This window comes from Nesoenas mayeri (genome assembly GCF_963082525.1).
Source record: "Nesoenas mayeri genome assembly, chromosome: 4".
Classification (NCBI taxonomy): Eukaryota; Metazoa; Chordata; class Aves; order Columbiformes; family Columbidae; genus Nesoenas; species Nesoenas mayeri.
The window spans coordinates 76,661,389-76,675,074 of NC_137540.1; the positions used below are offsets into that span (position 1 = coordinate 76,661,389).

General features: G+C 50.3%; 1 protein-coding gene across 2 annotated transcripts in view; it reads left to right on the forward strand.

Annotated features, from left to right (window-relative positions):
- The window catches only part of EXOC6B (exocyst complex component 6B), a gene marked incomplete at both ends in the record, with an annotated part of 314,229 nt that extends 302,585 nt beyond the window's left edge, over positions 1-11,644 (forward strand). For both annotated transcript variants that reach the window (XM_080344137.1, XM_080344138.1), the window contains 2 exons: positions 6,748-6,860; positions 11,518-11,644. In XM_080344137.1, coding sequence (XP_080200263.1) covers positions 6,748-6,860; positions 11,518-11,644 — 240 coding nt within the window. The remainder of the gene's footprint in view (positions 1-6,747; positions 6,861-11,517) is intronic.
- Positions 11,645-13,686: the final 2,042 nt, after the last annotated feature.

The window sequence follows — 13,686 nt, forward strand, 5'->3', positions numbered from 1 at the left end:
AGTAACTCCTAGACGTCCATCTCTCTCTTGCAACCAGGTCTGGAAAGCACCTAGAATGAGCTTGACCTTCCCTGAGCTCCACGTGCATCGATCTCTTGTCTTGTGCATCGCACCACGTCAGGTTGCCGCAGGTGCTGTCCACCCCCTTGGACAAAGGACGCTCAGTACATCGAGAAAAATCTTAGTTTCCAGTGAAACTGGTGACAAATCTGCACCTGCTTTCATTTAGACCACGTTTTTACCCTCCCTGTCTTTCACAAATAAACGAACAAACATCATGTTCCAATTCCTGGTGCCTTTTCTTCTTGGTAATGTTCTTGTCCAAACCCATGTCTCCCCGTGGGTTAGAATATTTCTTTCTCTTTCAGTATTACTTTCCCATGAGGCATAATTGAAACCTCACCAAAATAAATGATTCTGAATGTACTTGTCTGTGGCTGCTGATGCTGGGAACTCTTTGGGATTTTGTGCTCTGTAACAATTACCCGCTGGCTGGTGGTAGGGGCTGCTCCACCAGTGGTGGAGATGGCTTAGGCATGGGCAAACTGGGAGTTGGCACTGGTTTGGATTCAGTAGTTTGTTGTGCGTTTATGGAGGTACCAGCAGGACTGGGTCTTACCTGGATGCTTTCTGGTCCCGCTGGAAGCGTCTTGTCCGTTCGTACAGGTGGGTTTAGGTGGGATGGCGGTAGGACCCAAGTGCCGCTTTCCTCTGAGCCTCTTGTTGTCACCATTATCAAAGGATCTGTGGTCTTAAATCAGGAAAATGAGCTTTTCAAATAAAATATTTCTATAGATTTGTAAAGTGATCTCTCGCAACCTGAAGCACGGTTGGTTTGTAGAAGTGTTGGGCCAAAGGCTGTTCATTCTGTCTGCAACGAAGTCTGGGGAAGAGGAGCATCGGGTTTAAAGGATAAGGAAGGATAATAGAGCTTTTCGGAGCTGGGTTCAGCTTGGTTCTGAAAATATTCCCTCCTTCTGCCCCCAGAAAGCAAGAGCAGTTGCTCATGAACATGACCCTCAGAAGGTTTCAGGACAGGAGATCTGCCTCCAGCTGGGAAACCCCAAAACCCGGCTTAATCAACACTTCTCTGTGCCCTGGCATCCAGGGGACATCAAACTCATTATGAAAGCTCGACTAATCCTGTGGCATAGCTGTGCCTTCCATGTTGATCTGAACCTCCCCCAAAACCCCTCACAAGGAAGATATCACGCACCTGCTGTTGGCACCACATAGACCCAGTCAGGGCTCCTCCAGACTGTCTCCTGCTTTAAGATGCAGCAAGTCAACTCTTCATTCCCTTAGCTCAGCTGAATGTGAGAAATGCAAGATAATTGTGTTTAAATTTGTCAAAAAAGGTTGCAGGATTTTCCAGCCAGTGGTCCTGTGTCGCGTTTCCTCTTTCATCCTTCACTGCGTGTGCGCACATGTGCCGATGGTGTTTGGTTTGGGCTTTTTCAATAGCGGTTGGTCCTTTGTAGAAGATGTGTCAGGCAGTAACACCTTTCAGCCCAGCTCCAGCCAGCTCCAACGTGTGGTCCATGAGCACCATGGTAAGTCAACATCTCCTAGAAGAGACAAGTCTTTCTCCTGCTGTACAGGAAGAAGAGATAACAGGGTAATTAATAACTGCAGAATCATGAGAATGCATTTATTTGGGCTTTTGGCAAAGGGAAGGTCTAGTTCTTTATTGGATGTTTCCCACCAGCCTTTGCAATGTCTTATTGCTGGTGGATCTACTGATACATTGATGGTGTTGGCAAAGTCCTTCTCGAGCCCTCTTGATGCTGTCTCTTGTCACTAGGAATAAATACCGTGGTGGTTAAGAGGCAAAAGGATTCTTGTTTCTGGGATAGAATCACAGAACCATAGAACAGCCCAGGTTAGAAAGGACCTTGGAAGATCATTTGGTCCAACCTCTCATGGGAAAGAAGCATAGATGAGATGTCTAGAATGCTCTCCAATTGCATCTTGAAAACCTCCAGCAATGGGGACTCCACCACATCCCCAGGGAAGTTGTTCCAGTGAACGATTGTTCTCACTGTAAGAAATTTCTTTCTCATATTTGAGATGAAAACTCTCCTGTTGCAAATGGGAGGCGTTACCCCTTGTCTTCTGCATGTGAGCCTTCATCCTCCTTGTAGCCACCCTTGAAGCACTGAAATACTGTGATGAGCTTCCCCCTGAGCCTTCACATCTCCAGCAAAAAGAGACCTAGACATTGAAATAAAGTGAGAGTCTTCAGGATGGGGTTGTTTCTCCTTTCACCATCCAGTTACTGTGTAGCCATGAGGCTTTTGCTCCAGATTGCCTCTGATGATGATTCTTTTCTAAATACTCATAATTCATGTGGGATTTTGGCCCCAAAAACTAAGGGTATTGCAATGAAAAGGGCTGGGGCATGAGGGAAGACAGGAACTTGAGCACAGAGGTGGTGATGGCTCTTTTGGCTTGAACAGGACTGCAGGCTGCCCTCGTGTCTTGAAGCACATCTGGTTGTGAACAGTCACTCTTTGCTTTTATTTCGGGCAAGCTTTGCTTCCTGCTCCAATGGATATAACATCGTGTCCGGTGTCGTGACGGTTCTGTCCCAGGAAGCTCATCCCACTGCAGACAGGAGATGATCACGCTCCTCTTCCAGTAGACTTGTCCATGAGCCCAGAACATTGGTTGTGTCTCCAGTTTCTTGTAGGTCAAAGCGTTTGGGTACAACTCCCTGATCGTGGATGCTGCACCAGTTCAGAAGAGAAAAAAAGAAGAGCCAGACGTTGCGTTAAGTCAGGGAATTCAGGAATTTTCATCCGTCTTGCAATAATACTTGACCTTCATCTCTTAGGCTTGAGGGGAGAGCTCCTTGGGGCCAAGAGCATCCTGTATCTAGAGTTACCCCTGCTATATCATCCTGACTTCTCTGAGATAAGACAAAGGGGGTCTGCATGGGTTTATTTTCATCTTAAAACACATGCGTCTCCTTTTCCTGCCATCTTCTTTATCTCACACCACCACGCATCACCCTCCAGGTTTGCGACGCTGGTGCAAGCGTGTGAACGCCGGTGCTTTGCTCTGATCTCGGTCCAGGGGCGCTGGCAGAGCTCGCAAACCGCGTTTGGAATCAGTTTGGATTCACATTACGTTATTCCTGGCTTGGCTGAGAGAATGTTATCCGGATTCAGCCCTGTTGTGTCAGACAGAACGTACCGACTCACTTCGTGTTCAGAGGGAGAAGCTTGCGAAGTCATTGCCGTGTCCCCGTTCCCTTTGCCACCAGCGTAAAATTAAGTTGCAACCGTTCTTTCCTTGCAGTTTATGTGACGACCGCAAAAACATGCCTCTGCTTTGAGAAAAAAACATTTTTGAAGAGTTTGCGATGGTGATATTACAAGGGGAGTGAAAAGGAGGTGTTTTTTGAGGTGGAACTGAGGGAAATGGGGAGACAGTGCTTCTTGGCCCCTGCTAAGGGAGCCGGGAGCTGGGAACTGGTTCCCAGTTCAATTCTTTCTTTCCAGTATCATCTTGAATCACCATTTGAGCATACGTGCACAGACCCAACTTCTTGTGTTTCGTTTGGGGTTTTCTGAGTACCTTTCTTTTGGCAACATATTCAAACCCTTCTCCACGTCTTTATTTTTTCAGATAGATCAGTGAAAATCTCCCCCGTCTTGCAGCAAAGACGCTTCTTGTGCCCCGAGAAGCCGCAGGTTCGCAGCACGGCTGCAGCTTCCTGGGCTTATTTCACTTTCATAGCATTGTGGTAAAAGCTCCTCTTCTTTTTTCTTTCCCCCCACCCCTTCTTCTTTTCCTTTCCCCCCAGTGTATGTGCTGTCGAGTCTGATTTATGGGCTTGAAAAGGAGACTCTAGTTTGAAGAATTAATGGTATTTGCATATTTGATTTGGAATCTCCCTCGGCAGGCCCGCCGCAGCCCCGCGCGGGCGGCTTTTCCTTTCCATTTCTTCCTTTTTTTCTCTTTTTGGTCGTTCAGATTTAGCGGCAGAGGTGAAAAGTTTAAACAGTAAAACCAATAAAACCACATTTATGTGACAGATAAATGGTTTCGAGGAGGTTTGCCCCGAGCCGTTGGGCTGCCTCCCGCGCGGCCAAGGGTGCCGGCCCCGCTGTCCTCGGATCTCCCTGCCCGGCAAGATGGATGTGGGCAAACAGTTGTAAAATACACAGGTTATCCGTCACTGTCGTGAGGTGGCCAAGGGGAATCTGGGTCTCCCAGTGCTTGGGGAAGGTCCGGCCCTGAGGTGGGAGTGGGTTTAGGATGGGGTTTGTTTAGAATCATTGAATTGTTTTGGTTGGAGAAGGGCTTTAAGACCACCAAGTCCAACCATTAAGCTGATACTACCAGGTCCATCCCTGCCCCATGTCCTGAGAACCTCATGTCCGTCTGTCCAGCCCTCCAGGGATGGTGACTCCAGCACTGCCCTGGGCAGCCTGTTCCAATGCCCCACAGCCCTTTGGGGAAGAAATTGTTCCCACATCCAACCTCAACCTCCCCTGGTGCAACTTGAGGCCGTTTCCTCTGCTCCTGGCGCTTGTTCTGGGGAGCAGAGCCCGACCCCCCTGGCTCCAAGCTCCTTTCAGGTGGTTCTGAGAGCGAGAAGGCGCCGAACTCTTCTCTTCAGTGACCAGTGACAGAGCCCAGGGAGCGGCAGCAGATGTGCCAGGGGGGGCAGTGGGACATGGGGAAAAGGTTCTTCCCCCAGAGGTGCTGGACACTGAACAGGCTCCCAGGGAGGTGTCACGGCCCCAACCTGACAGTGTTCAACAAGAGACCGGACACCGTCCTCAGACACACGGGGTGACCTGTGAGGTGTCCTGTGCAGGGACAGGAGCTGGACTCCATCATTCTGTGGGTCCTTCCAACCCAGGACACTCTGTGGTTCTATGATAAGGTCTCCCCTCAGCCTCCTTTTCTCCAGCCTCAGCCTCCTGTTCACAGTACCTCTCGATGCTATTTACTTCATCTTCTCCTCACCCATTTCTAACCTTTGACTTTTCATTTTCTGTCTTTCATCCCTTCCTCCCAGGGCTTTATTTCCACTCCCCGTGAACATCTACCTGTATTTTCTCTGGCAATAACTCGTGCTGCTTTGTTTGTGGTTTGCCAGAGGCACGTTCAGCCCCCCAGGCCCACCAGCAAGAGCACTTCGGTGCATTGGAGGTGGGGGGAGGATCCGATTTAGCCTGTACAACCATGCAGCTTCCTGCAGCAGCCAACAAACCCGACAGAAGAGTTTTGGCCCCGCTGTGCTGTGTGAAAAGAGCCTGTGAAATCATATTTAAGGTTGTCTCTTGAAGGTGCCCTTTGGGAAAAAAGAGAAGAAAAAAAACTCCTGATGATGATGTTCAACTCGGGTTTGTAGTTAACACAATGGACCCGCCGTACAAAGCCGAGCGGGACCGCGGGCTGGAAAAGCCCCTCTTAGGTCCCGGCTAATCCGTCCCCCCCACCAGCCCGGGGGATTGTTCCTGACAGCTTGTTTTCTTTGCCCTGACCTACATAGTCAAAAAGAATCTTGTTGCACATTTTTGTTTTGTACCTTGAGGTCTCGGAGGAGCCAAATCCCCTTCTTGGCGGGGCGGGATGTGTTGTTAAACAGTGCTGGGAGTCTCCAGGAAAACCATGGAGACGCGGGGACAATGAGCTCTCTATGGTCCTCGCTTGGCCGCGGGATGGTCCTTCTTCTCCGGGCTTCGGTGGTGGGCGCCGGGACGCGCAGACGCGAGCGATGAAGACATCTGTGTGCTTGGCAGCCTGTCCCGCAATAGAGCGGTCATAGCGGCTCTCCAAGGCAGAAGGTTGGCGGGGGGAAAATGCAGCCGCTCTTAATTAACCTGTTTCAGACGATGGAGATGGAGGCTGCATCTCCTCCGTCCTCAGCTGCGCTCTCGTGAGCGGGTGGAAAGGCGAGACCTCTTAGGAACTAGTAAATCCTCGTGTGGGAAAGGCGTGGGAGTTCTTGGGGGGGCTTTAAGGAAAATAAGGATGCAAAAGTTTGGGATGGAAGACGGCATTTGGGAAAACTGTGCTCTAGTTTGCTCATCCCTCTCCCGAATCACCTGGGAGGGATGGGGTGCTGAGAGGGTCCTTTAGGGAGGTGAAGGGCTTCAGGTGTGAATTTTGGGCATCTGGAGCAGGGACTGTGACATATGCCTGAATTAATCGGCGTTTTCCTTCCCCCGCCGCTGGGGTCAGTGGTGGTTTCTCTGACAAACAGCTGGAAACCACCTGGGATTCCCAGTCTCCTGTGTTCACCTGAAATAAACCCCTGAGCTCCCGGCTGGGTCCCACACCTCCTGTCATTAGAGACGCGCACGAAGCGCTTGGGAGATGTTGAGATGGAGCGAGCGTGATGAGAAAACCTCGCGGAATGGTTCAAATGATGCCGGGGGGTTATTTGGGGACAGGAGAAATTTGTGGTGACTTTGACGTAGCTGAGAGCATCAGGGCACTGGGACTCTTTGCCATCACCCTCCTTGATGTCTCAGTCCTCATAGCCACTCTACCACCGGTTCACCCCAAAAAGCAGAGATAACGTAGCAGGAGTGAACTATGGCTCCATTAATATAGCCATACATTAATTAATATTAAATATTAATAAGTTAATAATGAACTATAGATACGCTAATAATGAATATTAGCTGGATGATATTAAATAAATTAAGCCTCCAAACCATTTTTTGTGATTAACGCCGCTTATATTTTCTGTTTTGTTTTTCTTCCCGGTGGTTGCTGCAGCTCTTAGATCTGTTCATCCAGTGGGACTGGTCGACGTATTTGGCGGACTACGGGCAACCCACGTGCAAGTACCTTCGCGTGAACCCGACGACAGCCCTCGTCCTGCTGGAAAAGTGAGTGCGGGTCCGGATTCCCGGTGTAGTTTTCACCCCATAGCTCGCTTTGGGCAAGCGCCTGTTTTAGCAGCCGATTCCATTACATGCGGTGCCTGGATGGAGCAGCCTGGAGAACAGGAGCTGAGGGGAGACCTTCTGATCTCTGAACTGCCTGAAAGGAGCTTGGAGCCAGGGGGGTCGGGCTCTGCTCCCCAGGAACAAGCGCCAGGAGCAGAGGAAACGGCCTCAAGTTGCGCCAGGGGAGGGTGAGGTTGGATGTGGGAACAATTTCTTCCCCAAAGGGCTGTTGGGCATTGGAACAGGCTGCCCAGGGCAGTGCTGGAGTCACCAGCCCTGGAGGGCTGGACAGACGGACATGAGGTTCTCAGGACATGGGGCAGTGCCAGGGCTGGGGGAATGGTTGGACTCAATGATCTTGAGGTTCTCTTCCAACCAGAATGATTCTGTGATCTCAAACCCCCAAAATAATTTAAAATTGGCTAGCCTGCAGGCACAGGCAGCCCTGCTCGGTGCTGCTATTAAAAACCCACAAACCCCGGCTCGGTTTGCCAGCCTTCTCCCCAAAAGGGAGCTTGTTTGAAGGGCAATCTTCATGGCCCTGGTGGAGTCACCACGCACCCTTCTGTTGAATCTCTAAAGGGGATTAAGTGCTAAAAGCCCAGCTCTGGGACAGGGACAGTGTCTTTAGGTGACCGCCTGCTCTTAGCAAGCTTTTTGATAAGGGAAGAAATGGTAATTAGTGAATAATTTTCCAGGAAGCTCATGCACTCCACCACTCAGTCTTGCATGGAGGAGCAGGCAGGATGAGCGAGTTGCAGTTGGGTTTGGTGACGTTTACCATTAAATCAGATCCTGAAGAGGAGTTTGAGTTGTTTTTTCTGGGGTTTCTCTGTTTCTTTGTTGCTTGTAAAGGAGAAGCTGACTAATACAGAGTTGGGGATAAACCTTTAGAGGGCTGACCTTGGTGTGCTTCTGACCTTTGGAGTTGCATCTGTGTTATCTGTGATCCATGTAACCGCAGCACCTCCTCCTCCACAGCGAATAGCTGATTTCACAGCGACTCATGACATCCAGGCGTTACCAATACAGTACACAGGGACTAAACTTAGGTAGTCGCTGTGTGTGAAGCACCTTTATACATCATAGCATTGTTTTTATGTACATATTTATATGTGCTGTGTAATACGTTGTGCTATTTGCAATGTATTCACAACCCAACATCCATGATGCAAAAGCGTGAGGTGTATTCAGAGCTATCAGTAAAACAAAGAGCTATCCAAAAACTGGGAGCTGGGATCGGTGGAAGCTGCTGGAAGGTGGTGGGACAGCAGGAGAGCAGCTCCGTGCTCCTGGCCATGTTCCCCAGGTAGTGCAGAACATCCTTGCTCAGTGGTGGTATTAAAACCCACAAACCCCAGCTGGGTTTGCCAGCCTTCTCCCCAAAAGGGATCTCATTTGAAGGGCAATATTCCCGCATCCAGTTTGCTCTCCAGAAGCAGCCCTGGTGGAGTCACCACGTTGGCATTTGCATCTCCTGCATCCTCGTGGCGCGGCATCGCCCGCATGGCATGGCCAGCACAGCATCAGCGGGCTCTGCCCTGTCCCCCCTCGGGCTCCAAGCCCCTTGGGGGTCTCCGTGCACCATCCACCAGCTCCAGCTCCCCCAGGGCCCTGCACTGACCTGGCGGTAGCTCCAGGCACGTCCGCTCCCCGCGCTCCGGTCCCACGTCCCCAGCGCTCTCCGTAGGCAGCCGAGCTTTGCCGACAAGGCGACGTGAAATCCCGATCCGCTGGCTCGTTTTGTAACCTGTTTTCACCGTTATCTCTTTTCCTAATCACACATCTCTCATAGGATATCACGAGTGTAAGTATGCTGCTCGCTTGGGCTTTTACCCTCACCTTGCAGTGACTTCATTGTTTGATTTAAATGGAGCACTAAATGATCTAAATGCAAGCTGTCTTTGAAACGGTTCCCTCCAGTAACTTTATCGTCTCAAATGCACTAATTAGAGCTAAAAGAGGAGCTTTTACTCTGTTGTGCTTTTTTTTCTTATAGATTAATTTAAACAAAGCTTGGCTCTTTTGAAGGTGGTATTTGTTGACAGGGGTGGGGGCAGCGCTCAGCTCTCTTTCCCTTCCTCTTAATTTGCGTGCTAATGCACAGGGACCACGTTACAAACCCGGGCTCGGTTGTCCCAGGGCCCTGCAGCCACATGCTTAAAGAAATAAAACTATTGATCCTCCAAAGAGCTGCCGGGCGGCTGGAAAGCATTGCCTCCCTCTTTCCAAGCTGATATTCCTGGTGTCGGGATGCACCGCTTGATCAGGGACTGGGTGTTTCCTACAGCCAAATGGTGGAAAAGGAACGGGGCGGCATTTCTGAACAGCTTTGACACTGGGCACGGTGTGGTGTCCTCGAGCAGATCTACAAGCTCAGCCTCTCCCCAAGATGCATCTGATGCCGCCTGGTCCCTGGCACAACACACCCAATTCTACGGGACTTTGTGTCCTGTAGGCAACTTAATTCATTAGTAACACTTCATAGCTCAGCGCCTCTACCTTCAGCATCCCTGGAGGTGGTTAAAAGTCATGGAGATGAGTTCTTGGGGACGTGAGCTAGTGGTGGACTCGGCAGTGTTGGGTTAAAGGTTGGACTTGGTGATCTTAAAGGTCTTTTCCAACCGAAACAATCCTATGGTTCGCATGATGTCTGGATGGTGTCTCACCTCCCTCCCAGACACTTACCCCCGTTTAACAGATCCACCTGCCTGGGTTTGTTGTGGGATCAGTGCTCTGGCTGCTTTTTCATCCCAACTCAGCAGCTTTACCCATGCAACTCCTTCCTGATCACTGAAACACGTGCAAAGGTTTCCTTGCATACAACATGCGTTATGTCAAAAGCATTTCCTGGACCTGACCGGCTCCCATGGGGTTGGAAATGGCTCTGAGGATGCCCAGAGGGCTCTTAGGGCAGAGGATGCTGTGCCATCAATTCCCCTGGGAGTACCAGCGGTGGAGAGTGACGGGTGCAGCTCTGGGCGGAGGTTTCTGAAGGCCCAGGTTCCCTCTCAGTGCCTCTGATGTCCCCACGTAGCCTGTGAGATACAGACAGAGCTGTCAGCCCTCCTGCTCAGGTGGTTTGAGATCCACCGGAGCCGTGCGGCGCTGACGGAGTGTCCGGCGGGAGGATGGTTGTTGCCAAAATTCACGATACGGTGACACCTCTAACCGGTGCGACTGGAAAACCTCACTGCAATCCCTCTGCTGCTTGCGGCGCAGCAGCTGGCAACCTGCTTTGCCTAAAAAAATAGAGAAAGAAACAAATAATACAGATTTTGTTGAATCAAAGTGCTCCAAGCTATCCTGTTACCATTGGGAAGGCAGCTTGGTTGTCATGCTGTGTCTTTAGGCACTTATAACATTAGCAAACAGCCTCTGGGATGAAGTTGTTATCCTTGTTTCCAGCTCTAAGCTGGATGTTTTGGGGAACATTTCAGATTCCCGTTGGCTCTTTTTAGGAAGATTGAAGCATGAAAAGCTTTAGGGTTGTTTTTTCTTCTTCTTTTTTTAATTGGATAAATAAGTTTCAAGAGGTTTGATTTGTGCTTAGTTAACTGAACCCCCCCCGGGTTTGATCAAGTGCCAACTTCCCAGGCTCTGTCCCAGTCACTTTAATGCTTCATTTAGGTCCCCAGAGCCAAAAATATAGATTGATGTGACTCATCCAAAGCCATCTGCCCCTGCCAGATCTGATCTACCGAGAAAATCATTTACAAATCGTGAAATTACAAAAGAGCGGTGCCGGCTGAGAACCAGCGGTTGGATGTTGGGAGCCTGATGCCTTCAGGAGCTGTGGAATGGTCGACCCTTGTGGCTTGGTTTCCCTTCCCGACACATGCCCTGTGTAAAGCTGATGCTTGGAGAGTGCAACGAGACCTGGTCCCCCCCCAAAATCTGTATCCGCGGATGCGAGCGTGCATGAACCCCCAGCTTTGCATGGCAGAGAGAGATGGAGCTCCACCAGCTTCGCCACCAGGTCCTGTCCCACCACCCGCTACTTCTTGGAGACCACGTGGAGACCAGCGCACTATTAAATGTCATTTTAATACAAATCTCAATATTTTTAAATTGGGAAAACCAGTGCTGGACTCCTTCCTTTAATATAGATTTATTATATAATATTGCGCCATGTTTTAAGTTCACGACTCCAGAATTTCTTGGCTGCGCAAACGCTGCATCTCTCGGCCGCATGCAATGCACCATTTCTAATAGGAAGCCTTAATGCTGTGGATTTGCTGCTAATTTTAACATTTCCTCCTAGCATGACAACATTGTCATCTACTGCTTCACAAGATGCCGCGGGGACATCGCAAAAGCTGTTTTGGAAGGGGAGAACGAGAGGGTTTGGGGTTTTGTGGGGTGTTTTGGCATCAGCGACAGACCCTGTGGCGATATTGGCTGGGATTTGTGGGGTTTAAAAATGCAAACTGTAAAGCCTATACGTGGCTTGCCATGGCCATTTTACCCAAAACCGTGATAAAACTCAGAGCAGAGCCCAGATACGGGCACAGCACCCGCGGTCCCTTCGCGGGGCTTTGCTGCGACGCTGAGCAGCGGTAACGCCTGTTCCATAACCTGTTTGTGCTCTGCGCAGGATGAGAGACACGAGCAGGAAGAACAACGTTTTCGCCCAGTTTCGGAAGAACGAGAGGGACAAGCAGAAGCTGATAGACACCGTGGCCAAGCAGCTCCGCGGCCTCATCAACAGCCACCACTCGTGAGGGAGCGGGGAGCGCCTGCCCGGCCCCGCTCCGCAGCCTTCCACGTGCCTGGACTTGGGATTCTTGTGCAAAGAGAATATATATATATATATATATGTATTTTTTTATTCACCTGTATAGTATTCATGAAACCTACCCCAAAACGTTCCTTGTTAAACAATCCCGGGGAAGGTGGATGGCGCCGCTTGGGAAGGTGGTGTCGGGAGCCTCTTCTTATAAACTCCTATTTTCAGGGGTTTATAAAGTGACGGTAAATCCTGAAATGTGAGAGAGAACTTCACACCCAGACTATTTTCTTTTCTTTCTTTTTTTTTAAGAAGCCAAATGGATAGAATCGGTCTGACTTTCGTTAACTTATTCAGTTGCAGAACACGTGGAAACAAAAAGGTGTAGGGAGGAATCGTGGTTTCAGGTTCTTCTCATGGGCACATGTTTAGGAAGTCACCCGTTAGCTTGTCTTGCCAACTTGCTTATTAAATCTAGGTAGGAAAAGAGGGAAACTGATTTCCCAATGTTTCTCCTCTTTTTCCTGGAAGGGCTGATTTCCACCTTTAGCTGGAGCCGCAACCCTTTCCCCCATGTCTGTAATCAGCATTGCCACCCTCCGAGCTCCATCTCTAGGACCTGCCGGTATCTCTTGGATCTGCACTGAACACAGAACGGCTTTGAGAGCTGCCTCGTTAATTAAATGTGGAAAGGGAGAGCAGGAAGGTGACCTGACAGGGAGTCCTGGTGCTTGGACGCTGGGGCCGCATCCTGCAGGGTTGGGTGGCAGGAGAGGAGGGATGCTCGGCAGGGACAGCGCAGACGTGGCTCTCCTGGTGTCCAGGGTTGTTTGCCGATCTTTGCACCTCTTTTCCACGCTGAGGTCCCATCTCCCCTCTCGTCCTGACACACCAGAACGGGGTGATGTCCCCCCGCTTCCCACGAGCGCCCCGTCTCACACTGTGCACGGAGCAGCCCTGCAAAACTCGCCCTGGGCAGGATGGTGAGAAGGCACCTCCTGGAGGTCCCCGAGGTGGAGATGGCCCGTGGAGCAGCATCGCTCAGCAGCGCCCAGCTTGGGAGTGCATGTGGAAAACGTTCTCTCTTGCTCCAAAATGGCCCAAACATCATCTGCACAAATCAAGGTGGTAACGCTACCAACAGGACTTGAATCCCAGGATTCAGATTACGGCAAGAGGAGACTTTCACCCTGCTCATTACCTGGTTGACTCTATAATTTGAGTGAAAGCTTATCCAGCTGGTTCCTCCACCTCCTGAAATCCAGTGTTAAAGGGAATTCAAATCTTCTGGTGTGTGTTAGAGCCTGATGGTGCTGCTTCAGCAGGAGCACGAGCCACGCCCGTTTCCTACCTTTGTTTGGAGGTGGTGGGTGCTCAGCCCTCAAACCACTTCTGGAAACAGTGGGAAGTTCCTTCTCCTTCTCCTTCTCCTTCTCCTTCTCCTTCTCCTTCTCCTTCTCCTTCTCCTTCTCCTTCTCCTTCTCCTCCTCCTCCTCCTCCTCCTCCTCCTCCTTCTCCTTCTCCGCCTTCTCCTTCTCCACCTTCGCCTTCTTCCTTCTTCCTTCTCCTTCTCCTTCTCCCTCTCCTTCTTTCTCCTTCTCCTTCTTTCTCCTTCTTCTCCTCCTCCTTTATTCCTTCTCCTTCGTTCCTTCTCCTTCACATCCCTTGGCACAGACTCTCAGAGCTACAAAGGGCCATGACTTGCTTAATTGTCCCCACGTGGGGTTTGCAGAAGGGCAGCAACACTTTCTTGATGCACTCAGTCCCTTCCCTCTCTCCCCACGTGCACTTTTTGCCCGGCGTTTCTCGCACGAGGAGCTCTTCTGACACGGAAGCACAAAGGGGATGGTGCTTTATCTTCCCTCCTTGCTCCTCGGCAATACTTTCTGTTTGCTTTTTGATAAGGGTATGTGTTAATTAACCCTGATAGTAAATAGGCACGTTGTCAGCAGTGACCTTGCGGGGCTCTCTTCCTGTCCCAGCAGCCTCCAGCCAGTGAATTATTTTGATTAATGAGAGTGAAGAACCAAACCTGGC